General features: G+C 37.5%; 1 protein-coding gene across 3 annotated transcripts in view; it reads right to left on the reverse strand.

Annotated features, from left to right (window-relative positions):
• Positions 1-1109: 1109 nt before the first annotated feature.
• The window catches only part of TBC1D19 (TBC1 domain family member 19), a 145250-nt gene continuing 119571 nt past the window's right edge, over positions 1110-26788 (reverse strand). For 2 of the 3 annotated variants that reach the window (XM_040486269.1, XM_040486288.1), the window contains 6 exons: positions 20046-20078; positions 16550-16659; positions 14250-14341; positions 7560-7675; positions 2555-2625; positions 1110-1522 (listed from right to left, as the gene is read on the reverse strand). In XM_040486269.1, the coding sequence (XP_040342203.1) occupies positions 1448-1522; positions 2555-2625; positions 7560-7675; positions 14250-14341; positions 16550-16659; positions 20046-20078 (497 nt within the window). In that variant the 3' untranslated portion in view covers positions 1110-1447. Of the gene's footprint in view, positions 1523-2554; positions 2626-5798; positions 7071-7559; positions 7676-14249; positions 14342-16549; positions 16660-20045; positions 20079-26788 lie in introns of those variants that run through there. The other variant, XM_040486280.1, reaches the window with a different exon arrangement.

The following is a 26788-nucleotide window of genomic DNA, read 5'->3' on the forward strand; positions in this document are numbered from 1 at the left end:
AGAACTAGTTATATCAAACCCCGGCATACCTGTAGGCTGAGCTAAACCTCATTCACTTCCTAATTAATACATACTCTTTAAATTAAAGACTCAGGAAATACATTTGGACAAAATACAATGCTAAGCATTCAGTGAGAATATCAATCTATTGATTCAAAGTTCTGTTGGAATGATCAGCATCTTGAATTTGGACACTTTTTTTTCATATTCTATTATTCTGAATGACAGATGTGGTAGGTCTTTTGCAAGTCATATAAAATAATTATAATAAAGACTCACTTATAATAAAGACCAAAATAAGACTGATGCCTTGCATAATGTCTTCAGTTCTTTTTTTTTTTTTTTAATTTTTTTTTCAACGTTTTTTATTTATTTTTGGGACAGAGAGAGGCAGAGCATGAACAGGGGAGGGGCAGAGAGAGAGGGAGACACAGAATCGGAAACAGGCTCCAGGCTCCGAGCCACCAGCCCAGAGCCTGACGTGGGGCTCGAACTCCCGGACCGTGAGATCGTGACCTGGCTGAAGTCGGACGCTTAACCGACTGCGCCACCCAGGCGCCCCGCGTCTTCAGTTCCAAAATGAACGTATAGTACCTACTTCTAGTTCCTCAGATGCTCTGCCCTAGAAGCAAATCTTGTTAAACAAAGATTCAGCAAAATTGGATACGGTTTTGATTCTTCATTCCCTTCATCGAATCCGTGATGCCCTCTTTGCGCATGTCCAAAGTGGGAGAACCTGGCAACAGGCCTCAGCAGGGTCAAGTCTTCAAGGCAAGAGATGGAAGGTTGAGAAGTTTGAAGGGATCACTCCGTAATTTTCTTTTTTCGGAAAGTGATGAATAAATATTGTCAGATGGAGACAACTGTTATTTGACCTTCCCCAGTAGAGACCTTTAAGGGAGAAATAAAGTGGAAAGGGATCTAGAAGATCACTGGTGAGACAAAAGGTGTTAAAAACACCAAAGCACACTTGAATTCCATTACCTTTTTCCAGTCTTCCCACATTCTACTCCACCCCTGGCTCTGAGTGAAGAACAACTCATAAGACAAAATGATACATTATCTAGAGATAAACTTACAAACTGACGGAAGAAAATTGTCCCAGAGGCTACGTTACCTCTTCAAGTTTATTACAGTGTCTTTAGTTCTTATTGCATATATTGTTACATGCCTTTTACAAGTCAGGATTATGTATATAGTATGCTCAGTTTAGCAGAAGTTATGTCTATTGCTTCTCTCTTGAAAATCAGCAGCATGCAGTGGAACATTTGGTGCGCAGAGCTTTGTTTCAAAAAGTGAAAAACGACTTAGGTTTAACTGAAGAGGGAACATGATCTTTATTGGCGTATATGCGAAGTTTAATTTTGGTTTTATGCAGAGTTTGCATAGTTCATGATTATTTTCTAATGAAAAAAACTAGATGTGTTGTCAGTGACCTTGAAGGAGATCAGGTGACAGTAGCAAACAGAAAAATTTGAAGAAGAGGCATAACTTTTAAGGTAGAAAGGTCAGCAAGAACTGCCTGGAACAAAAAAAAACAAAACAAAAAGAATTGTTAATGTCAGTATTCTAACTGGCAAAAGGAAGCCTATGAAATACAGCACAACAGAAACACCACTGCCATGCAATTCTGGCTTTGACACACTTTCTGAGTTCTTCACATTCGTCCTAAAAACCTGTCCTGAAGCTACGACCTCCCTTCGCTTTTCTCAATATCTTAATGTTAGAACATGTGCAAAACGCTAAAACGTGCAGTAGAAAATAACCTGGACTTTTGCCTTGAGCCTTCTTCAAATATACAAGGTAGCATGAGTTTATAAGAGGTCTAATATTTCAACTTGCTTCTATAAATAAACGTACATTATGAATCTTGGTCCTGTTATACTAGTATAAGGAGTATCTGGCTTTAGGAAATCGTTTTTGAGACGGAACTAATGTTTATTCAGTTGCAAGACGCATAAACATCCTTTTCCCTTTAAGCAAAGAATGTCGGCAGCTATTTTAAGGGTATCATTTAAATTTCTATGAGAAAAAACAAATAGAGTAATATGGTAAGCCGCTATTTAATTGAACTGTGTGTCAGGTATAAATTATACCATTGAAAAGAAACATTAAAACATTAACTCATTATTTTAAATGACCAAAAAAAAAAAAAGCGCCTACGTATCTTTACTGTATCATCCAAACGCATGCTCTTTAACTCTCCTGACTAGATTTTCTTTGTTCTAGCAGAACATGTGGACGTGTGCAATAAGAAAATGCAACTTGGGCTCCAATAGTTTCTACTACAACTACTGGGTGTCTGGTTTCCCGTAACAGTTATAATGGTTTCCTATATAATCTTGTGTGTGACTCCTTCACAAGAAGATTGTTCTCAACTAATTAAGGAATCTTGAATACTTAATATTCCTTAGCTCGAAACTTATAGGCTTTACCCAAGTGAAGAAATGAGGCTATGAGTAATGTGTGTCCTATGCATCTGAGACTGAAGTGCCCAAGCCTGGCACTCTCTCAGGAACTATTTCCATCCTGTCCCAGTGAAACTTATCCTTACTTCAGCTGCAGCCAGTGATGTCACCTCCATCAGGTTCACTGCTCGGAAAGCAAACACAGCAGCTGCCAGGACTGGAAAAGAATGCACACTATTTCAACTGCTGACCTACTCATCAGCCCGACAAATTTACTGCTATGCCCACAACCCCCTAGGAGAGCCCAGAACTGATGCTTTACGTGACTTGCACGCATGCATTGCAGTTTAGGTCCTGCGACGAAGGGAAATGATCTCCTCTGGAGAACAGAGTGCCCGGCGGATAGATAAACTGAATCCCATAGTTTGGGGAAAAAGGAAAATTCAGTGGTCTTAAAAGAGCCGTTTTTAGAAATGATTTCTTTCATGCCTGTAACTTAAATTACAAGTTTTTAAATGGCACGGAGATCTAATGATTACTTACAATTAAAGGTTTATTTGACGCAGGTGTTTTTTACTAACGCAACAGGATTCTGAAAAGTTATATGGAGACTGTATTTTCAAGTTTATCAGATCACGTTTCATATGTCTCAAGAGGTCCCGATAGAAATGTGGCAATAAAGCATTTTCTTAAAAAAATATTTTTATAATATTTTGTTATACTTTTATACTCAGCATTGACTTTCTTAGAGTGTCGTAAGTGGATAGGTATGTGGGGAGAGCTGCTGTGGACTGATCCTGAAATTTACATTAACGTTGGCTATAGGAAAAAGAAGTTGAAACTTTAAAAAAAAAATTATAGGACACCTTGAAGGTCAATAATGTACATGGAGTGGAAAGCAACGTTTGCATACGTTACATATGCCTATGAAAAGAAAGTAATGCTAACGTGTAATCTTTCTTCTTACATAATCTGTCACAAAGCCCCACATGTGGCAGTGCATCATCATGGCCAGCAAAAGGACCCATGTGAGAGGTGGGTGCCCTGACAAGGTGCTGACAAGCCTAAGGATGGCTCTTGACTTCTCCCCCCTTTTTTCTCTTCCATCACCAGTGGTGGTAGTTTATTCTCTACCCCACAAGTCCTTGAAATTTAGGAAATAAATGGTAAGAAATCTTCAAAATTATTTGAAAGACTGGCTCCTGAGTTTCTGGCAGAGCTAATCCAAATAGATAGTTTTTTAAAATACATTTTTACTGTGGGAATCACAACATGCTACTGATAGTTCTCATACCAACTCTGAGTTAAGAACCATTGCTAGCCCTATTGCATTAAGGTGGAAACTGGGGCCCAGTGAATTTGGATGACATGTTCAAAGCCACACAGGTAGAAAACAGTGGAGTGAGAACTTAACCCTGGCTCTGGAGCCTAAGCATCTAACCACTCTTAGCACTTAGACTGAAGGTAAGTAGTAATGAGTCTTCCCTGACATGAAAATCTGGGTGCTTTCCTATGAGTCCTCTCTGCTGCCCTTCGGAATGGTTTTCCAGAGATGGCCTGAAGGATGATGCTATGATGATCCTGGGAGTAGACGTCAACATCCAGACCTCTTAATTTTCCCAGAGAGAGGCACAGAGCAACCAGACCAGACTGGGAAACACAGGCATTTTTTAGGGTACAATAGATTTTGGACAGTCTGGCAAAAAAAAAAGCATTCCAACCAGTTAGCCCGGAAAATTCCGGGGGCGCGCGGGGGGTGGGGGGAAGATGGTAGTGGTAAAACAAAACTTAAAAAAGCCAAATCAGATGGGATTATTTAATTTGTAACAAGGGATGCAAGAGATCAGGGACAAAGACTTTTACCTTTTAATTGAAAAGGAGAAAACTTAAGTACTTTAGCGTCACTGAGTGTCTATGTTTATAAGAGTATCAAAGAAAATAATTTCTTTCGACCAGCAACTTCTCTATAGTTTTCCTAATATCTAGAATCATTTTGACAATGGAGACATTTGAGAAGCTAAGGAGTATGATGGCTACTTCCTTTTTTGTGTATAATTTAACAGAGTTGGTGAAGGCTTGACAGGATGGCCAAACTTTCTGCTGTAGCAGGAAAGAGTTTTACATGGCGGGAAATTGTTTTTCCAAAGGTAGATAAGAGGGGGGAAAAAAGATCAGGCCACTAATTGACCTCAGCATCCAAGTGCTTATGTGCTCATAACCTTTATTTATCTTGGTGTCACATCACAGAAGTTCCTTTGCGTCTGCCTCATGTTTGATTTGCCCAGCCTTTCCGCAGAACACTTCTGTTTGCCAAGGAGAAAAGCTCTCCACTTTGGGATATTTTCAACTGCAACCATGCTTCACATGAAGTAGAGAGACTCTAACATTTACTTTTGGCCGTTTAAGCTATGCTCGTTAATTCTAAGCAACTCTATCACAAACATTCAGGCACCTTTGCTTTAAACTGTTCCTCAAAAGACCCTCATGAATTCATAATTAATTTTTAGTAATACTTACTAAATTAGTAATATTTACTAAAACCTTCTAAAGGCTATATAATAACTAACTTGGGCAAAAAAGGTGGTCCCAAAATATTCATCCCCCCAAATGTCTGAAATAATAACAATGAGTTTGGGTACCCCTACATGAAATTATTCATCCTCTGGCTCTTGATCTGAATTCATGGGAGGGGAGTCTAGTTCCATTTCTACATGTTCTGTAATTCTTCCCTGCTGATTTTTTAAAAACCGTTCAGGGAAAGTAGGAAACCGGTGCAGAGTGCATTTCTACCTGTTCATCAGTAACGTTTTTATTTTTTTTTAAAACATTTTTTTTTTCAACGTTTATTTATTTTTGGGACAGAGAGAGACAGAGCATGAACGGGGGAGGGGCAGAGAGAGAGGGAGACACAGAATCGGAAACAGGCTCCAGGCTCTGAGCCATCAGCCCAGAGCCCGACGCCGGGCTCGAACTCACGGACCGCGAGATGGTGACCTGGCTGAAGTCGGACGCTTAACCGACTGCGCCACCCAGGCGCCCCAGTAACGTTTTTATTAATGTTCTGAGCTCCAGCAGGGTGCCTAGCTTCGAGGAAATGCGTTAGTCAACATTCATTTATTTCTCTTTCACATAAGTTTGCTGAGGGGTGATAAGTCCCAGAATGAGAACATTTAAATTGTTAGAGGGCTTAAAGGTCTTTCAATTCCACATTTCTTTCACAGTAGAAAACCTCTTAACCTTCAGGTGACCATTAAAAAGCCCATTCTAGTTTTGAAAAATCCTAATTATTAGAAAGTACTTTCTTATACTGAGCCCCCTTTCTTTAACATGCTCTAATATTTTGAAATGATAAACAACAACAACAGCAACTAAACACAACACTCTTCAAAATTTATGATACACCCAGAGGAGATTTATTTGCTGGAAAGTCTACAATCCTGTTGCCTGAGAAACAGTAGCAGAAAACAAGGCTTCTTAGCCTGGAAAGTAGAAGGCTCTGGGGAAAGGCAAGGGTAGAAAAAACATGATGATAACCCTGGCTTAACAGGAGTACATTTTAGCAAGTCATGTCATCCAGAAGTGAGATGGGCTAACTCGTCAGACAAGGACAACCCAACACTGAAGTGTTTAAGCAGAGGGTGAGGACCGCCTGTCAGAAACGTCTAAAAGAATCATACCTGATGCCCTCTAGGATTCCTCTCCCTGTAGATTCTATGCATCACTGCCATTCAGCCAAGACAGCTGAGGGCAGACCCTTCTTTCCTCACGCCTATCTGTATGGGCTCAAAATCCAATTGAGACAGAAGGATACTGGGAGTTGTTAGCAGCACCATTAAGTGGTGTCTCTGATTACACCAAGGGTGATGTTTTTCTTCAAGAAACTTTATTATTACTCTAATTTTGCTTTTTGAATTAACATACTATTATTCTTGACCTCTCAGCATTCAAGAATATGTTAATATGGTACCTAAAGAATCTTCTATGAGAAAAGGGACTTCTTCAATGAAGCATTGTTTCCACAATTACCCAGAGTGGGATCTTGATAATGCTATCAATATAAGGTAAGGAAATGAAGACTCACACAGGTTAGATAATTTATTCAATATAGACAACTGGAGAAGCTTGGACCCAGCACTCTGCCAGCTTTTCTGCTCTCCATCCATTGTTGTGAAAACCTTGGGCTATTTATTTGAATTTCCTAATAATCCCAATGATTAAAATAACTGAGATTATTTTGTATAAGATAAGCAAAATAATATAATTAACAAGAAATCTGTGCCCTATGAATTATCATACAGTTGTCTTGTATCTCTATTATAAGACCCGCTTAATTATAATAAGAGATCAATCTGTGGCTTCCTGAAAAAAACAGATGAAATCTTTTTTGGCTGAAGAAAATACCTAAAAGGGGAAACTCAACCACCAGGAGTCAGAGGGTGTTAGCGAAAAGGAAAAGGTTTTGCATTCAAGTCCAGAACTCAAACTCAAGTCCAGAAGAGCTGAGATTTCAACTTCGCAGGGAGGCTCCGTGTCAGCTTAGATTTTAGGCCGTGGTTGAGAAGGGGCTCGGAACACGTGCGAAGGTAGAGAAGCCAGGAGTAGGACTGACGTATCCCTACGCTCTACTGTGCTGACTTCACAGCAGCTGACAGTAAGCCCTGGCTAAACGAAAAGCAGGGGAGGAGAAATGGACTTTCCTCGGAGCAAAGAAAAAAGACTCGGGATACACTAGTATTGGGAAGTTACACGGAAGTATCTAGATCTCAGAACTTCAGTACTTGTCTTCTAAGGCAGGTAAATCTATTAAATGTTTAGGAATTAGAAATGACAGACACCTATAGACTCAAACTGCAATTACAGATGGTGAATGTCAGAAAGTAAAGGGGCTTGGGGCGCCTGGGTGGCTCAGTCGGTTGAGCATCCGACTTCGGCTCAGGTCATGATCTCGCGTTCCGTGAGTTCGAGCCCCGCGTCGGGCTCTGTGCTGACAGCTCAGAGCCTGGAGCCTGTTTCAGTTTCTGTGTCTCCCTCTCTCTGACCCTCCCCTGTTCATGCTCTGTCTCTCCCTGTCTCAAAAAAAAAAAAAAAAAAAGAAAGTAAAGGGGCTTTATTATAGAAACAGCATGTGTTTTACAAACAAGCACTTATTACCAGCAAGAATTTCCAGAGAGTTGTATCCTAGGATTCTATCCCACAAAAGCAGGAGTTGATCTGTAGCTAAATATCCAGAGAAAGCTCGAACCATCCATTTAAAGGATATGCGTAGCCTGTAGGCAAAGAAAAAAGAAAATAAATTTTACCAGTGAATGTTTTTTTCTTACAATGTCAGAAGAGCCAACCAATTCCACGGTTAAGTTAACTTCTTTGTGAGTCTTAGAAATCACCTCAGCATTTAAATCTCAAGCACTCTCTTAAAAGCTGCAAAACTGCAATGGTGAGAAGCCATGAGTCTTCAAATTAGTGGTCTCAACATATCAAGAGGGAAAATGTATATCTGCTATGTTACAGTTCAGCCTTTAGAAAACTCACTTCTATGTGCTATTTTTCAGGGTCTTTACTAATTAGTTATCAATGATGTGATCTTACTAGTCAACAGTACTTAACAGTTTGAATCATTTGAATCATGATTATTTGAATTTTTATTCAAAATACTGGAAAAATGCTTGGCAGCTGCATACTTTTCCAATTCAATAAGTTGTATTCCTACATTTCAGTCAAAAGGCTACATAGGATGAATAAAATAAAACAAGAAGTAGGAGTCTTTGAAGGCAAATAGTTGTGAAGTTATAAGGGACCTTAGAAATAGATTTCTGATTTCAAACCCTTCATTTTAAAGGGGAACAACCGGAGAATTCAATTGACTGACCAAAAAAAAAAAAAAAAAAAATCCTAAGAGATACAAGATCCCACAATTTATAAGTAGGTTATGTTACAATAATAATTTATCTCTGAAATCAGGAAATGAACTCATTAGCTTTGGTGCTTTAAGAGACAAACTATTCCCTCACATTTCTGTACTATCTATTCTTACCATCACTTAACTGCTCCTGAGAAGTGTTAGCCAAACTCTTTGCTGGAGCTGTTACAATATTATATAGATAAATATCTGTGCTACTTTCTTAAAGCAAGAGAAAGGAATCTAAAGATTGCCTTTCTTGATGTATTAATTCTCTTAAGACCAAAAAGACCCCCAAGTTTTCAGAAATTCCTCAATACTAGATAACTATTATTCTAATATACCAAGGTACACAAAGGGAGTAGCATTGACAAATCAAACTTTTTGGTTGGCTTTAAGAATATCTGCTTATGAATGCCATAGTAATTTTTGGCCACAAGATATTTTAAATTAAAAAAAGATCATTTGTCTTTTATGTCTAAATGATCGAGATCAACTAGTTTCATTTTATTGTATTTTTCAGTGTCTTAATAGAACAACAGCACCACACATTGTTCCCCCCCTCTATGTACAGCACAGAATTAGTTTATTATAAATAAAGTTCATTGAGGTATAATTTATGGATAGTAAAATTTACCCTTATTAGTGCACAGTTCTATGAGTTTTCCTAAGAACCAAATGGAAAGTTTAAAACTGAAAAATAACAAAAAACAGAAAACAACCCTCACTGGATAGACCCAACAGCAAAACGGTAATGACGGAGAAAAGAGCCAGTGATTTTGAATACAGACCAATAGAAAATGCCTAATCGGAACCATAGAGTAAAAATGATTGAAAATGAAGTGAATAGTTTCAGGGACCTTTGGGATAAGACCAAAAGTTTTAACATTTGTGTCACTGGAATTCTAGAAGAGAAGGAGAATAAATATGTTACAGAAAAAAGTACTGGAAGAAATAATGATTGAAAACGTCCTAAATTTGGCAAAAGATACAAGCTTAAAGATTCAAGAAGCTTAGCAAACCCCAAGCACAGACATCCATGCCCAGATACATCAGAATCAAGCTGCTGAGAAAAGATCTTGATAGTGGCTGATGAAAAAAACATTTTTCCCGAAATGTCTGGCAGAATTTACCAGTAAAGCCATCCATGCTGGAGTTTATTTGAAGGTAGAAGGTAATTAATTAAAAATGCATATTGTAGGGTATTGTAGGGGCTCCTGGGTGGCTCAGTCCGTTAAGCACCTGACTTTGGCTCAGGTCATGATCTCGGGGTCTGTGAGTTTGAGCCTCGCATCAGGCTTTTAGTGCAGAGCCCACTTCAGATCCTCTGTCCCCATCTCTCTCTGTCCCACCCCTGCTCGTACTCTTTCTCTTTCTCTCTCTCCCTCAAAAGTAAATAAACATTAAAACAAATTTTTTTGAGTGTATATTGTAAACCCCAGAGCACTCTTATGGACTGAATGGTTGTGTCCTCCCACCCGCCATGTATTTGTTGAAACTCTACCTCACAATGTGATGGCATTAGGAAAAAGGGGGAGCCCTAGGGTGGTAATTGGAAAAAGATGAAGCCCTCATGGTTGGGATTAGTGCCTTCATGAGAGTCGTGAGAGAGCCTGTTTCTCTTCTCTGCTCTCCACCACGTGGAGAATAAGTCCAATAAGAAGTCCATAGTCTGCAGCCTAGAAGAGGGTCCTCACTGGAACTCACTGAAGAAGAGGGTCCTCACTGAACCATGCTATCACCTTGATCTTGGACTTTTAGTTTTCAGAACTGTGGGAAATAAGTTTCTGTTATTTATGAGCCACACAGTCTATGGTAATTTGTTACAGCAGACTGAACTAAGACAGGTATCTATGAAAAAAGATGTTTTAAAAAAGGTATAAATAATAATCCCACAGTAGTGATAAAATGGAATAAAAAATACTCAATTAAGAGGGTTCCCATTTCTCCACATCCTCTCCAGCATCTATAGTCTCCTGATTTGTTCATTTTGGCCACTCTGACTGGCGTGAGAACCCTCTTGTACTGTTGGTGGGAATGCAAACTGGTGCAGCCACTCTGGAAAACAGTGTGGAGGTTCCTCAAAAAATTAAAAATAGACCTACCCTATGACCCAGCAGTAGCACTGCTAGGAATTTACCCAAGGGATACAGGAGTACTGATGCATAGGGGCACTTGTACCCCAATGTTTATAGCAGCACTGTCAACAATAGTCAAATTATGGAAAGAGCCTAAATGTCGATCAACTGATGAATGAATAAAGAAGTTGTGGTTTATATACACAATGGAGTACTACGTGGCAATGAGAAAAAATGAAATATGGCCTCTTGTAGCAACATGGATGGAACTGGAGAGTGTGATGCTAAGTGAAATAAGCCATACAGAGAAAGACAGATACCATATGGTTTCGCTCTTATGTGGATCCTGAGAAACTTAACAGAAACCCATGGGGGAGGGGAAGGGAAAAAAAAAAAAAAGAGGTTAGAGTGGGAGAGAGCCAAAGCATAAGAGACTCTTAAAAACTGAGAACAAACTGAGGGTTGATGGAGGGTGGGAGGGAGGGGGAGGGGAGGTGATGGGCATTGAAGAGGGCATCTTTTGGGATGAGCACTGGGCGTTGTATGGAAACCAATTTGACAATAAATTTCATATATTAAAACAAAAAAAGAGAAATATAATGAAAGCCACACATGTAAGTTAAAATTTTCTAACAACCACATTAAAAGAAGTAAAAAGAAATGGGTAGGGGCGTCTGGGTGGCTCAGTCGGTTAAACGGCCGACTTCGGCTCAGGTCATGATCTCGCGGTCCGTGAGTTCGAGCCCCGTGTCGGGCTCTGTGTTGACTGCTCAGAGCCTGGAGCCCGTTTCAGATTCTGTGTCTCCCTCTCTCTCTGCCCCTCCCCTGTTCATGCTCTGTCTCTCTCTGTCTCAAAAATAAATAAACGTTAATAAATGAATAAATAAATAAATAAAAGAAATGGGTAAATTAAATCTCAACAATATATTTATTTAATTTAGTATATCTCAAATATTATCATTTCAAAATGTAATAGATATTAAAAATTATTAATGCATTATTTAAAAAAATACTCAATTAAAAAGTATGCAGGAAAAAAGGAAAAAAGAATGAAAAAAGACAAATTGAAAATGTCTGCCGAGATAGCAGATGGTATCAATTGATATTACTATAATCTAATAATATCAAATTAAATGTAAGTGGAACAAACATACCAATTAAAAAGACAAATTGACACACTGGAAAACCCAGTTACACTTTTGACAAGAAAGCCATTTAAAAAATAAAGACATAGATAATCGATATGTTAAAAGTAAAAGGACAGAAAGAATACACCACACAAATTGTAATTGAAAGAAAGCTGCGACGGCCATATCAAATGTAGTAGACTTATTGCCAGGAATAAAGACATTGATAATGATATAGGGATCAGTTCTCCTAAAAACAGAGCCTCTAATACATGAAGTAAAATATGTGTACCAATGAAGGAAGAAATAGACATATTCACAATTATAATTGGAGACTAACATTTCTTTCTCAAAAATTAATAGAAAAAGTAGACAGAAAATTAGTAAGTTTATAGAAGGCTTGAACATTACCAAACACTTGACTTTGTTGACACTTATAGAATATTTTGCTGAACAACAGCAGATCGTGAATGCTTTTCAAATGTATTTGTAATATTCACCAAGACAGATCAAATTCTGGGCCACGTTACAAACTTCGATACGTTTTAAAAAACTGAAATTTTATGAAGCATGTTGTCTAACTGCAACAGAATTAAAATAGAAATCAATAACAGAAATTTTTAGAATATTTAGAAATTAAACAACTGTTTAGAAATTAAACAACATGCTTCTAATAAAACCCATGGTCAGAAAGAAGTGACAAGAGAAATTAAGAAACATTTTGAACTGAATGAAAATGAAAATACAACATATCAAAATTTGTTGTATGGAGGTAATGCAGTGCTTTGAAGGCAATTTATAACAATATTGCTTATATCAGAAAAGAAGAAAGGTCTCAAACTAATGATCTTTAACCTTAAACAAGAAGACAAGTGCAAAATAAGCCTAAAGCAAACATAAGGAAGGAAATTATAAGAGCATAAATCAATGAAATTTAAGACAGAAAAACAAGAGAGAAAATTAAAGAAAACAAAACATGTTTCTTTCAAAGAATAAAATTAATAAACCTGTAGCCAAACAATCAAGAAAAAGAGAAGATACAAATATCAATCTCGAGAATGAGAGAGGTGTTGTCACTGTGATTCTATACATATTAAAAGGCTAATTAAGAATAATTAGGGGATATTATAAATAACTTTATGTCCATAAATACGATAACTTAGATAAAATGAACAAAATACCAAAGCTTACTCAAGAAGATATCGATAACTTGAATAGTCCTATATCTATTAAAAAATTAAATTCTAATTTAAAAACCTTTAATTCATAAAAGCCTTTTAAGAATGTATTTCTAGCTTGATAATTAATTTTTAATACTTTCTTCTGCATAAGAATTTTAATGTTTATCATGAGTCATTGAAATAAATTTGTTCCTTTTAATGATTAAAGTATATAAATAGGCTAGAAAAAAGTTAAGATTTTAGTTTCTAGCAGTAAACTAAACATCTTAATCATGGTAAAGCCTCATTATATTCAAATGTTCATTCCACAAGAGTAAAAACAAAGGTCAATTTACTACAAATTTAAGAAAAAAAGAGACCTGTGTACAATATAAAATATTTCCGGCACATTCTTATTTTATAATCTTAAACATTAACAGAATCCTGTTTTTTACTGGCTACGAAGGAAAGGGTATAAGCTCAGTATTATCAGTGGATGATATGAAATGCTGTTTTATAAATGGCATTTCTAAGATCTAAGATGTCTGAAATTCAATGGTGCTTTACATAAAGAATATATATAAAATCCTTCACTATTGAAACAACTTCATGAGGTAGGAATTCTCTTGATTCTAAAGATGAGGAAATTGAATTATCTTGATTTAAAGAAAGAAAATGAAACTTAGATGAATTCAATAACTTCACTAGGATTATACAGTTTAGTAGACAGAATTTAAACCCTGGTCTGTCTCTTAAACATACCCACTCCTCCATCCATCCATCCATCCATCCATCCATCCATCCATCCATCCACCTGATGTGGATTCAAGTGTGGGGACGACAAATACTAAACTGTTGTATTTCCCATTAACTACTTTTGCCATCTCAGAGTTAATGCACCTTTCAAATATGTCCTCCCAATAGTGGAAACTGGTTGCACGAAGGGGAAGACAGTAACAAAATATTAATCAATCATTTAGAAACTTCTGTTGCCTTCGACATTGTTATTTCAAAAAGAGAAGAGAACCAATAATATGGAAGTCCAGAGATACCCTATATATTCACTGATAACTAATATTGAGGTAAATGAACAAATCTTCAAATTTTGGAATGAAAAAAATCACAGTCATTGCTAGGTAATTTATCTGTTTCCTTTAACAAGACAGCAAACTTTAATTTATATAGCTTTCATAAGTTGTTCTCTGATAAATTTAGCCTAAACTGACTTAAATTTATTATTATCACAGTTCTTGGGTAATATTTGTATTCACAAATTTTTGCCTCAGTTTTGGCCAACACCTCTCATTATAAATGGAAATAAGTTCATTTTGGTGCTTCTTGTACCAGGCATAAAAATCCCAGCAAATAAAAATTTATCAGGATTTTGGGAATTCTTCCAAAAAATTTTGGCACAATGTACAGCTACACTTTACTACCAGATAATTATTGTTTCATTGGAGAAACTGTTAGTTTAATTTCTCTGAGGAATTACTGTATCTTTAAAAGTGCTTTACAATGATATAAGAGAACCTTCCGATGTCAAACAATCTATTCTTCAATTAGGAAAGAAAGGTACTCACGGTTGAGCCCCAATTTCTCGTAGATGATAAAAGAGCTGGGGGAGGTAAGTTTGAAGAAGAGTTTCAAACAGCAGACAGAGGGACACAATACCCTGGATATAATAACAAAACACAAAAGAAAAATATATTTTAGTATTTAAAAATGAACTCTGCCAATAAATTATTCAAATGGAAATGAGGAAAAGATTATTAACATAAATATTTGTATATTGTCTAAGAGTCAAAAACAGGAAATGTACTAATGATCTCTAATACTGTGTTTAAAGATAAATTTTTCCCTATTTATGGATACTTACTATTTACAGACATGCCAAGGAGCCTCCTTTTTAACACAATACGTTCCCTATATAATCTGGTGTATAATGCTCAGAGTCCAAGGAAAAACATCATTTTATAGAAAACATGCTACTTTGTAAGCCCGGTATTATCACTTAGGTCCAGCAAACTAGTTTTTTCTGGATCCATTCCAGTTTCCAGGTATTTCTCTGGTACTATAGTCACACCCTTTACTTTATGCCTCCGTGTGTCCTTTCCCTTCTAGCTGCCTCACCCATCAAGGCAAGTATTTCCTGCTGTTTTCACTTTCTTTGAAATCCATCCCCAGGGGAAAAGGGACTACTGACTGCTTGAAATTTGCATCAGGAAGTTATCGAACAAGAATGTTTGGTTACTTAGTATAAAGACATATACACATTATGCCTGAACTATACATCTGTGTATGTATCTGAAATCTACCCTTTATAAGGGCATTATTTGTAGAGGACAAGAAGTAACCGATTTAAGCAGATGGCTTTTCAAGTGTGTTTATTACTTGACAACTCTGAATAAAGTCTTTCTTGTAGCTCAGCATTCCGCAGGGTTGATCTTTGTAAGGAAGTTTTGATCCTCTTTGTGAGTTTCTAGAGAAAAAAGGCTGTCGTGGTTCCAAATAGTTGAGTCTGGCTGCAAGCCAGAAAAGGAGATGACTGCCACTGAATAAAGAAAGGGCAGAGGCAGGCCTGGCCCAACCAATTCACTGAAAAAGGACACCTCAGGGTCAGCACGGAGACAGAGAAAGAATATCCAGGGTTTGCTGGGCGTCAAGCTTCAGTGCTCTGCACAGGGACAGACACTGTGGGTGTGTAACGGGCAGCCACTTAAAAAAAAGTTTTTTTTTTTAAACTCTGAAGCATAAAATGGTACAGAATATGAGAGTAAGAAATCTGAGGCTAAAAATGAGGTTATTAGAAAATAGAATTGTTAGCATATTTCGGATTAGACTAAAAATTAATGTGAGATAAGCACTAAAGTTGTCTCGGAGAGAAGAAACCCAAGATAATTGGTGGTGCCTCCTTTGTTCATGTGAGACATCCTGGATTTCTGTTATCTGCTGGCTCTCACGAGCAATGTATGGGAGCAAAGGTGGAGACACAGGAAAGTGGAACAGGAATACACAGGGTTAAACTGGGGGGGGGGATAAAGAACAGCAATTCAGTTTAACAGCAGGGACAGAGTCTTCTCTTTAGGGAAATCTGGTAGCCCTGATACGTTCTAATTTACTGTTTCTTCTGGAGAGTCAGTCAGATTACCCACAAGTAAACCAGAGCAGGCCCAAAGGTGAAAAAAAATATAAAATAAATACTGCTTTTACTCAAGCTCATGGGTGGAAAAAAAGATATGATAAAGGACTGGCCAAATAAAACAGATAAAAATGTTCAACTCCCGATATGCTCCTCTTTGACTTTGAGGTCAACGGAGCTATCTACTGAATAAACACAAAGAAAATATCAGTATGGTAACTGATAACTAGTCAAATGTGAAATTGAAAAATAAGTGACAGATAAATGTTTGATTTTCATTAACAAAGAAGAGATGATGATGATGATGATAATCACAGCAACAACAACAGTAAAAACAGCACTCATTTATCTACAGGACACTTGCCATGAGCCGAGGACTACCCAAGTGCTGTTCTCCTGAGCACTACAGAAATATATCAAGCTCATCTCCTAGATGGGGACACCAGCGTGCAAAGAAGGCATACTTGCCCAAGTGAATAATACAGACATTTTTATATGTTTTTTTTTCTGTTAACATATAAAAGATAATGTAAGTGCAATTGATAAAGGCTTTTTTCCTCCTTCATTATCACCAAAAGTATTTAAACATCAATTTTTTTCTTTTCATTTATTCTACAGAAATATGTTGCTTAAAACCACAAATTACAATGTGTTGCTTCACAATGTAACCGAGTAGGAGACTTTTCCTTAAGGAAAGAAAACAGATTAGAGTCTAATTTGATCCAATGTTTATGAACTTACAGAAGGGTGAGAAGAGATGGAATGTAGTCTGAAGAAAAAACGCACATACATCTCACGGAATATCTGATACAGTTTGGAAGGTTCATGGTACAGAAAACAAAGCGGTGCAACTGAAAGAATAAAGAAAGTAATCAATAGCATGGTAGAACTATTAAAGTTTTAGAAAATAAGTCAACAAAACATGAAAGAATAAATCTATATTATGGTAATATTCATTCAACAACAAGTCTAAAATCATATGTAGTTTTATCGTGTTGGAAAGGAAACATATACACATGTAAAAAGTTCAGTCATTAAAAGCTATAAAGAAAGGAGTAGTTAAAAACTACTGTAATCCCAACTGACCACAAGAATGGCACAATGGAATTACACTTCTGGGGATATGAAAAATTCAAAGTAGCTTGAAAAAACTATGGAAAGTCAAGTGTCTCTTCTTTTTAATAGAAATAGTAAAGAGTGACAATCAGGCAATTCATTTTTCACTTGTTCCACAAAGGATCCAGGCCGCTTTGCAAAGTTTTTTATTTTGGAAGTCAGGTAAGCAAAATAGAAGATAATTCGTGACTAGTGTGTAGAATCATGGTCTTCAACTAGTTCAGTTTGAAAATAAAGGTTTTGATGAACAGTTTAGACTATCGGTCCATATCTCAGCATCGTGTAAAGACAGTTTTCACAGATTCACAATAAACCAACCCTCGGGCAGAGGATTCATTTCTCTAATGAATGTTGAATTACGTCTTCCTTTGCACCCAACTCTTGGCAATTAAACATGGGTGGGTCAACTCAATCAGAGACCCCACAACTGAATGTCAGGAAGTCCTAATCTCAGATGCTGATAAGACAGGATTATTCTGGACTGATATGGTTGTGCTTTTCATCTTTTCAAACCTCAAGAATTTCAGGCAGCATAAGCACACTTATAATGCAGACACATAAAACTGTATTACCTAAATATTAATTTTAACACAAGATGACTTACTTTTTGGGTAATTTCAGCTATGATGCAAAATGGACAGGTTAGAAATTCTCAGGCTCCATAATCTGTCAGTAATGCCCTGAGAGCAGGAGGCATTAAGTCATCAGGGAAACCAATGAGGCAACTCACCTCTTTTTCACAAAGTGAAAGGAAAAATGATAAAAAAATTTTAAATTCTTACAAATACAAACATTCAATGATCTGGGCTACATGGCAGTGCACAGTATTACAGACGAGTGAATCAGCGAAAACTAGTGTTGCAAGGGAGAGACTGCACTTTTTTCTGAAGGGTCAATTTTAGGGGAGTCTAAAAAAACCCCTCCTTTATATACAGAGAGAAAAAAATTATGTTATATACATACAGATGTTTAAAAGCTGACAGCTGTGACTTTCCATTTAAAAACTAGCTTTAAAAATTTATTTTACCACCAAAATAAATTGCTATTTATTAAGGTAGTCTCTATATTTAAAAAGGTATTCTATATATTTAAAAAGACTAACTCATATTCCAATTATAACAATGTAAGATAAAGCAATGTGGCACAAATACATGGTATTATTATAAGTTCAAAGTGAAGGTTTGAAATTTATTTACCTTTTTATGCATATTTTTTCCTTTAACTTTTAAAGATACTGATATGTAAAAACCTATAATCTGAATTTTAAGATTTTATGGGTTCAGCAACCTGAACGGTCATTTCCAGTGAAGGAATAAAAGAATTTTTCAATGAGCACTTTTTTACAAACATGTATAATACAAAAACCTTTGCAATCAGTTATTATTAAAGATACCACTACTGTTTGTGTTGAATTCCTTATGAAATTCTCCATGAAATGGAAAAGCTTTAGTCCATTATGTACAATATACAAAAAAAATCTACGTGAGTTTATTTTCTATCGAAAGCGCATCTCCCTATACGGTTCCTTCGTAAAAATGACTTTGCGCATTGTCTTTTTATCCAATTAAATATTGTGCCATAGGAATTTACTTATGAAGTCATGATATGCTATACCTACAATAACTTCATTCATCTGCATAACTGGGAGAGAGGAAGGCCAGTTTAAATCCATTTTTAAATGAGATAAGTATTGTAATTTTGAAGCACTACAGTAACTAACACCGAGGTGGCAAAGTACTAACTACAGTTCCTCCGGGATGGTATGTGATTATTCTCGTATTCTAAATGGGTGGTTGCTGCCAGGTGTTTGTGGGTGCTTACCACATATTTCCAAAAGAGTGTTAATAAACTCTGTACCAAACATTTTGCATCATCTACATCCTTAGTGAACATTCTCCCCTCTGGTGTATAAACCTTAGCCAATACTTAAGTGACCAGAAGTGTGAACAAGCAGACTCAGAGTCAATGATGTATGTTATTCCCTAAGAGTTGCTAGAAGATTTAAACTTTCCTGACACCATTAATGTCCTCCAAATCATTCAAGTTCACTTTTTAAAAGCTGTTTACTTGAAAAATTCTTGCAGCTGGAATTGAAATAGATAAAAAGACAGCACTTTTATTATTAGATGTAAACATTTAGTAACTTTTTGGGGGCTTTTCTATTTTAAATTCCTCATGTGTTTATAAAAGAGAAGTATGCTGAAACATCGTAACATTATGTATTACATTATGGAACATTGGTTGCTCAAGAGAATAAGGCAGAGTGCCCCATAATGGAAGCTTGTGATCAACACCACGAAGGGTAGCATAGTACAAAGTTCCTGGGTCCTCTGAATCCTTTTCACTGCATGCTGGTCTTAGAAGTTTTATATTACGTCATTCACCATTATTGTCTGATGTTGAACACTGAGGGGCTTTTACCAAGAAAAGGGTTAATGTGTTGCTGATTCTCCTTACAAAAGGAAAACGTTAAAGTATTTCTGTTTAGCGTACAGGTGGGGGGGGGTGGGTAGCGACTTTGGCGACGACGCTCTTCAACAGGTTTCTATGTAATGTGTGAAAATTTAAAAATTAAGTGGTTTTAAAGTGTAGAGCACTCTTGCTAATCTTCATTAAGCTTCATTAAGCTTCTGTGTTCCTCGTTTGATGCTGCGGGAGGCCAGAAAGGCATTCGGGGCTGTTAAGCCTGCACACGTGTTTTTCACATGTACCTTGGGACTAGTCTAGAGAAATCATAAACCCAGACTTAGTGTTGGCCCTCCCTTCACATCCTTTCTCACCTATTATTTGTTTAAAATTTGTTCGGGAATTTCAGCAACCTCATTTTACACCTGTCAGAACTAAAAACCCACGTGTTTCCATTGGATTAGAGAATGGTAAACACAAAATCACTTCCACATTGTCTTCTAACTTTAATTGGCCAAGAGTCATCATCTGAGAAAGTATGATGACCCTTTATTTTAAAAAAGTTTAATTGGAGGTATAAACAAATACTAAACTCAATATTTAAAAATGTGTAGTTACTTGGTAAGCGTGTGGGTGACGTGGTATAAACTGTGATCTTCATCTTTAATTTTCTGAAGTGTAATAAAAACAGTGAATATTTTAAAGCCCAACTTACCATACATTGAAAATCCGTGAAAAGGGATTACACCTAAAAAAGATTAAAAAAAAGTGTTTCTTTTCAATTAATATACCCACTGAGTTATTAGGTAAGCTTCAGAGGATTAAAAACGAAAATAGAAAGGTTTGCTATTTTTGCTTCAACTCTGTTCATGACTGTCAGAAAGACTTAGTGATGGTAGCCAATAAAAAAAAATATATGCTTTTTAATACCTGGAGAAAAACAAACTAGAAGTTTTTGATATATATCCAGTTAACGTTCTATTGATAATGCTAAAAAACTAAAACTTTGAATATGTTACAAAAACAGAACAGGGCAGATGGCAAAACTAAATTTAAGAACAAATTAGGATGGTCTCAGAAAGTCAGCAGATTATGTCCTTCCTGAAACAAATTCATCCTGTATATTAGAATCCAATCTGTTAAAAAGATAAGTGACCAGCTTACATAAACCAGATGGGTCACCTCAGGAAAGTCACTGAACTTCCTGAGTTTTAGTTAACTGCCTGTCATGCAGAGGAACTAACACTGTCTCTGAAATATCATCTAGCTCTAAAATTCTACGTTTAACAATCATGTCTAGAGTAAATGCAGAGAAATTTGTGAGATCCAAAGAAAACCGGACATGTAAGGATCTTCCAGTGGCAAGATTCTTAACCAACTTTAAGGTCTTTTGCTTTCTAGAAACTGGAAAATTCAAAACCAGATTAGAGTTATAAGAGTAGTCAACATTCCTAATGACATGATAGCCACCAGCTTGAGTTGCACGGAGCACTTAGATGAAGGACCACCTTCCTTCTTCAAGTCTCTCTCTCTCTGTTTATATCTCTGGTTGAGTCTCTTTTTCTTCTTAGGAACAACCATCTTTTTCTACCTTCTCTCTCTGCTGTTTAATTTTATTTCTTTCCTGATTATAGGCTTTTAGAAAATAAAAAAAACAAGTCTGTCTTTTCTAACTTTTCTACGATAAAATTGTTGACATATGAAAAAAAAAAATCCGAGAGACAAATGAGTTAATAGACAGTAGGCATATTTTGATGTTCTACAGAAATGTAAGTATATATTGTATCTTTCTAAATACTGCCTCTCAAAGAAGGTTGCTATCATATAAAACCTTTATATTCTTTAAAAAATTTTTTAATGTTTATTTATTCTTGAGAGAGAGACAGACAGAGACAGAGTGTGAGTGGGGGAGGGTCAGCGAGAGAGGGAGACATAGAATCTGAAGCAGGCTCCAGGCTCCAAGCTGTCAGCACAGAGCCTGGTGCGGGCTCGAACTCACAAACTGTGAGATCATGACCTGAGCCAAAGTCGGACGCTTAATTAACCAACTGAGCCACCCAGGCGCCCCCAAAACCCTTATATTCTTCCTGCAAAACCCCTTTTTCTTTCCTCTGTTAAGCTATTGCAACAACATTTGAACAAGCAGGTGAGGGTAGTCAGGAGTGAAGGTGTTACTATTATGATTTTCATCTTCTACAAATATTTATTAAGGATCCAAGGATAGGACTATCCTAGTCAGGACAAGCCACTTTTAATTAGGAAGCTTACAGTGAATGACTTCGTGAACCGTCAAGCAGCAAAAAGGGATGCAATATTAGGGTGACTTGGGCTTAGTTACACTTTCCCCACATCTCCCTCAAGTTCTGAAATTTATAGCTGCTCTAGAAGCAGCTAGGTCATAAGCTATTTGAGGCAAGGGACACAATTCCTACTGTGTAATATCTTCAGCGCCCGCAGTATCTTCTACAAATGATACAAATTGATGGAAATTGGAGCATTTTATAGATATGATCAAAGCTTATAAATAAAATATTAAAGCGCAGCAGAGAAGAAACTAATGGTTGCTAGGGGGAGAAAGTTGGGGGGTGGGCAAAATGGGTGAAGGGGAATGGGAGATACAAGCTTCCAGTTATGGAATGAATAAGTCACAGGGATAAAAGAGGGAATATAGTCATTGCTATTGCAATAGTGCTCTACGGTGACAGAGGTAGCTCTACTTGTGGTGAGCACAGAATAGTATAGGTTTGTCCAATCACCATGTTGGTTAGCTGAAACTAATGTGACATTGTGTGTCAACAATACTCCAACAAAAAATATTTTTCTAAGTTTATTTATTTATTTTGAGAGAGAAAGTGAGTGTGTTTGCGTGGCAGGGGAGGGACAGAGGGAGAGGGAGAGAGAGAATCCCAAGCAGGCTTCATGCCCAGCACAGAGCCCCATGCCAGGCTCGATCTCACAACCTTGAGATCGTGACCTGAGCTGATATCAAGCCACCCAGGCGCCCCTAAAAATTCTTTTCAAGTAAAAAAAAAATATTGAAGTGTAATTTTAATTTATGAATAAGTAATTAACACATAGAATAGGAAGCTCTTAATAACTCAGTATTGAAATTACGAATGTCCAACGAACTCATACAGATGTGGTTGGAATTCTGTGTGACGAGGCAAGTTACCAACACTCTCTTGAGTCTCTGTTTTCATTTTTGAAAATGGAGATGAACAAGACAACTTCACTGAGTTGTACTAAAGCACCGGTGAGTTAATGTCCTCAATGTGCACCAGTGCAGAGTTGAGGGCACAGCAGATGGTCGGCAATCAGAGCTATTTTACGATCTCACAAGAGGCAGTAACACAGTTAGGTATCGGCTTAAACCTAAGAACTTCTTTTTTTGTCAGTATTAGATAAGGGTTCACTTCAGCTTAATCAAGATTAGCCAGGGCTTAAGATTCCAGAAAAGGGTGCACTGTCTGCTCTGTTAAAGGAGGACAAAGTCAAATTCTGGCAAACAAAAGTAGAAGGCATAAGAAGCAGTGAAGAATCCACTAACGCTCTAGGGCACACTTCACCTAGAACAGTTCTTTGATCGCAGAGGGTGTCGCGTTCTTGGCCAGTTTCCCCAAATCCTTCCCTTTGCCTCCTATCGCTTCAAGTGTTTCAAGGGTCGAGTTTCATGCACGTGGCCACCATCCCAGAGTATACTTCTAACAGGCAGCGGGATGCTTGGGCTACCAGCTCTCCTCTGGCCTTAGAGTCCTCCAAGTTTGCCACAACAGATTATTTTAAGAGCCCAGCCATCCTTTGGCCATCTAAAGAAAGTCTAAAATATTAACTGCCTGTTCCATTGAATAGGAATAACTTTTTGAAGTCATAATTTAATGGGCCTTTGACATAGCTCAGAATGGTAAACGTCGGCCACAGAAATAAATCTTGAACTAGATTAAGATATAAATAGTAAATATGACTCAGAAAATACACCAAATATCAACATGCTTCACACTTACTAGATATTTTCCCTTCATTTCCTCACTGTCTCTGTTAATACTCAGCATTTATAGTTGTACCACAGCTTTGAGGTCTGACTGACTTTAACATCATTCCAAATTTTTACACTCCTTCATGTGGGATTACTTGGTAAAGTTTAACTCATTTGTTGAAATAATCATTTCCTTTGCTTATTCTCATTCTACATGTAGCCTACAGGTCAGTAAGAGTAGGGATACGACAATGGTTAAACTGTTTCCTAGCTATTTCAGTTGTCTTTCTGCATCAGAACTTCAGAATATCACTGTTACTTTATTTCAGCAATTAAAATTTCCCAAATACCAGAACATAGCCATATTTAAGTATCAATCTGAAAACTGTATTTTAAATACAAATTTGATTAGGTTTTCAACTTATGTCTAAAGTTATACATCAAATAAATTTTGGATTATGAGATGTTTTTACTTTATTTAATTAATATAGATGACAAAGTACATTGCTATTTATCAACTGGACACTTGTGAGCAGGCTTAAAATGACATATTTTCACTATTGCTTCCAAGAGCCTTTCCTAATCTTGGTCGTGAGGGGCTGTCCTGTGCACTGTAGAATGTTGTCGTCGGTTTTTTTTTTCAATTTTTTTAACGTTTATTTATTATTGAGAGACAGAGAGAGACAGAGCATGAGCAGGAGAGGGGCAGAGAAAGGGGAGACACAGAATCTGAAGCGGGCTGCAGGCTCCAGGCTCTAGGCTGTCAGCAGAGCCGGATGCGGGGCTCAAACCCACAAACCGCGAGATCATGACCTGAGTTGAAGCCGGACGCTTAAGTCCAACTGAGCCACCCAGGTGCCCCATGTGCACTGGAGAGTGTTTAATGGCATCCCTGGCCTCTACTCATGAGACACTGGTAAAACCCCGCCTCCCCCTGGCTCTGACAACCAAAAGTGTCTACAGACATTGACAATGTTTCCTGGGGATGGGGAGGGGGGTGGGGGGGAGGGGTATGGGGTTGTCCTGATGTAGAGTCCTAAAATGCCTCTACCTAATGTTCACTAGCAACTAGTTATTTTGTCTTATAGGAAACAAATGGTATTGGTATATTGTGCTGTGTATTTAAATCTCAGTCAGATCTATGTGTACTTCTCCTGTCTCCTTCCCTTGCTTCTATTCTTGTTCCTCTATGTTCTTCCATATTGATTCCCTCATTCATTCGCTCTCTCATTCAATAACATTTACTGAGCAGTGACTTTACGCTATGCATGATTCTAGGTGTTAGATCTCTTGGTCATCAAAAGGTCCTTGTTCTCTCGGAGCTTATATTAGAATGACACTTTACTTATTATTATTATTATTATTTTTTTTTTTTTTTTTTAAGTAGGCTCCATGCTCAGCATGGAGACCAATGTGGGGCTTGGACTCATGACCCGGAGATCAAGACCTGAGCTGAGATCAAGAGTCGGATGCTTCAGCCACCCAGGCACCCCATAGAGTGACACTTTTATTTTACACAGTAGTGAGCATGATCTTTTAAAAATATTAGTCAGGAATCAGAGAAGAGATGTCACTGAGAAGAATAGAGTAGGGAACTCCAAAATTCTGCCCTTCCGCTAAAGCAATGGTTAAGCTGGCTAGAACTGTTAGATCAACTTTTTTTGAGTTCTGTAATTTGTTTAAAAAAAAAAAAACATAAAATAAAACAAAACAAAAAAATAAAAAAATTACAACCAAGGAAATCCTTCATGAAAAAAGAAGCTGCTGAATTTTGGAAAGAAAGCATTGTGGTATTTTAATTTACCCACCTATCATCGCCCATTCTCCAGCTTGGAGGCAGCTATGAAGATGTTCCTGCACCCATGTTCCTGGTGCAGCCTGCCGGCAATAGGGATCGTGAATCGAAAAATTGTGGTTGTGTGTTTTGACCTGTCTAGTAACTATCTGATGGATTGGGCTGAAATGGCCTGCCCGCTTACTGAAAGCATTTAGGTGCAAATATACTAGCTAAAGCTTCCTGGGGCAGCAAAGGATAACAGATGAGGCAAGCAGCAGACAGACTGACAAGCCTGGAAATGAAGAGGCTGTGGAAGGATATATATGGAGATATAAAGGCTTTGAAAAACTCCTCTGTATTCAGGGGAATCTAGAAAAGATCAGAGAAGTACTTCAGCTTTCACCTCTGCCAGACTTCTGGGCTCTGGGCAAGCAGGAAGTGAAGGCTAGGGTAGAACTCTAAATGGCCTGGCGAGGGCCGGCTGGGTGCCTTAGTCGGTGAAGCGTCTGATTCTTGGTTTTGGTTCAGATCATGATCTCATGGTTCATGAGTTTAAGCCCTACATTGAGCTCCGTGCTGACAGAGTGGAGTCTGCTTGAGATTCTCTCTCTTTCTCCCTCTGTCTCTGCCCCTCCCCCTGCACTCTCTAGAGTCTCTCTCTCTCCAAATAAATAAATTAAAAAAAAAAAAATTAAATGGCCTGGCTAAGCCTCCACGGAGTACCTCAACATACAGCCAACCTGCAAAGACTGGGATAGATTTTTTTTCTTTTTGTTTCTGATGTTTAAGGAAACCTCTGTCAAATTACCAGTTGGCCACTAGGCTAATGGAACAGAGACCTCAGTGGGCACTCCATACAAAAAAAACAACACAATATTGACAAAGTAGTTTAGAAAAGTCACTAAACAAGCAACAACAACAAATTCTGGGGAGGGGAGACAATTTGATTTCTAGAGTTACCACACTGTAATATTCAAGATATCTAGTTATGAACAAAAAATTTACTAGGCATGCAAAGAAATAAGAAAGTATAGCTCAAGGGGACTAAGAGTACACTTACCATGACAAGCACTGAGTAATATATGGAAAGTTGAATCACTATTGTGCCCCTGAAACTAACATGACACTGTATGCTAACTATACTGGAATTAAAATGAGAAAAAAAAAAAAAAAGGTAAGTATAGCCCATTCACATGAAAACAAGAGATTAACAGAAACTATTCCTGAGGAAGCCCAGACACTAGACTTACTAGACAAAACTTTAGATCAACTGTCTCCCTATCTGACCTGGTCCCTAAGTCTCCTGTCTCACCTAGTACCAGGTTATGTTTTGCTCACTGTCACCAGTCACACTGGCCATCTTGTTCTTTCAAACCATCAAGCAGGTTCCCGTCTTAGGCCTTTAAACATGCTATGTATTCCCTCTGGAATGTTCTTCTCCTACTTCATTGCACAGCTCACTCTGCATATTCTGGTCTCTGTTCATATTCTACCTCCTCAGAAGTACTTTTCCTGATCACCTTACCTAAAGGTGACCTTACCTAAAGCCTTACGTTTACTTAAAGGCAAAGCCCTTTACCTAAAGCCACACCCTCCCTATCAATTTCTGTTCCCCTTCATGGTTCACATCACATTCTCTGAAATTATTTTCATTGGTTATTTATTTACTTGCTTGTTGTCTCCCTCACTAGAATGTAAGCTTCTTGAC

The sequence above is a fragment of the Herpailurus yagouaroundi genome, unplaced genomic scaffold (assembly GCF_014898765.1).
Source record: "Herpailurus yagouaroundi ecotype Mexico unplaced genomic scaffold, PumYag 28, whole genome shotgun sequence".
NCBI classification, from domain to species: domain Eukaryota; kingdom Metazoa; phylum Chordata; class Mammalia; order Carnivora; family Felidae; genus Herpailurus; species Herpailurus yagouaroundi.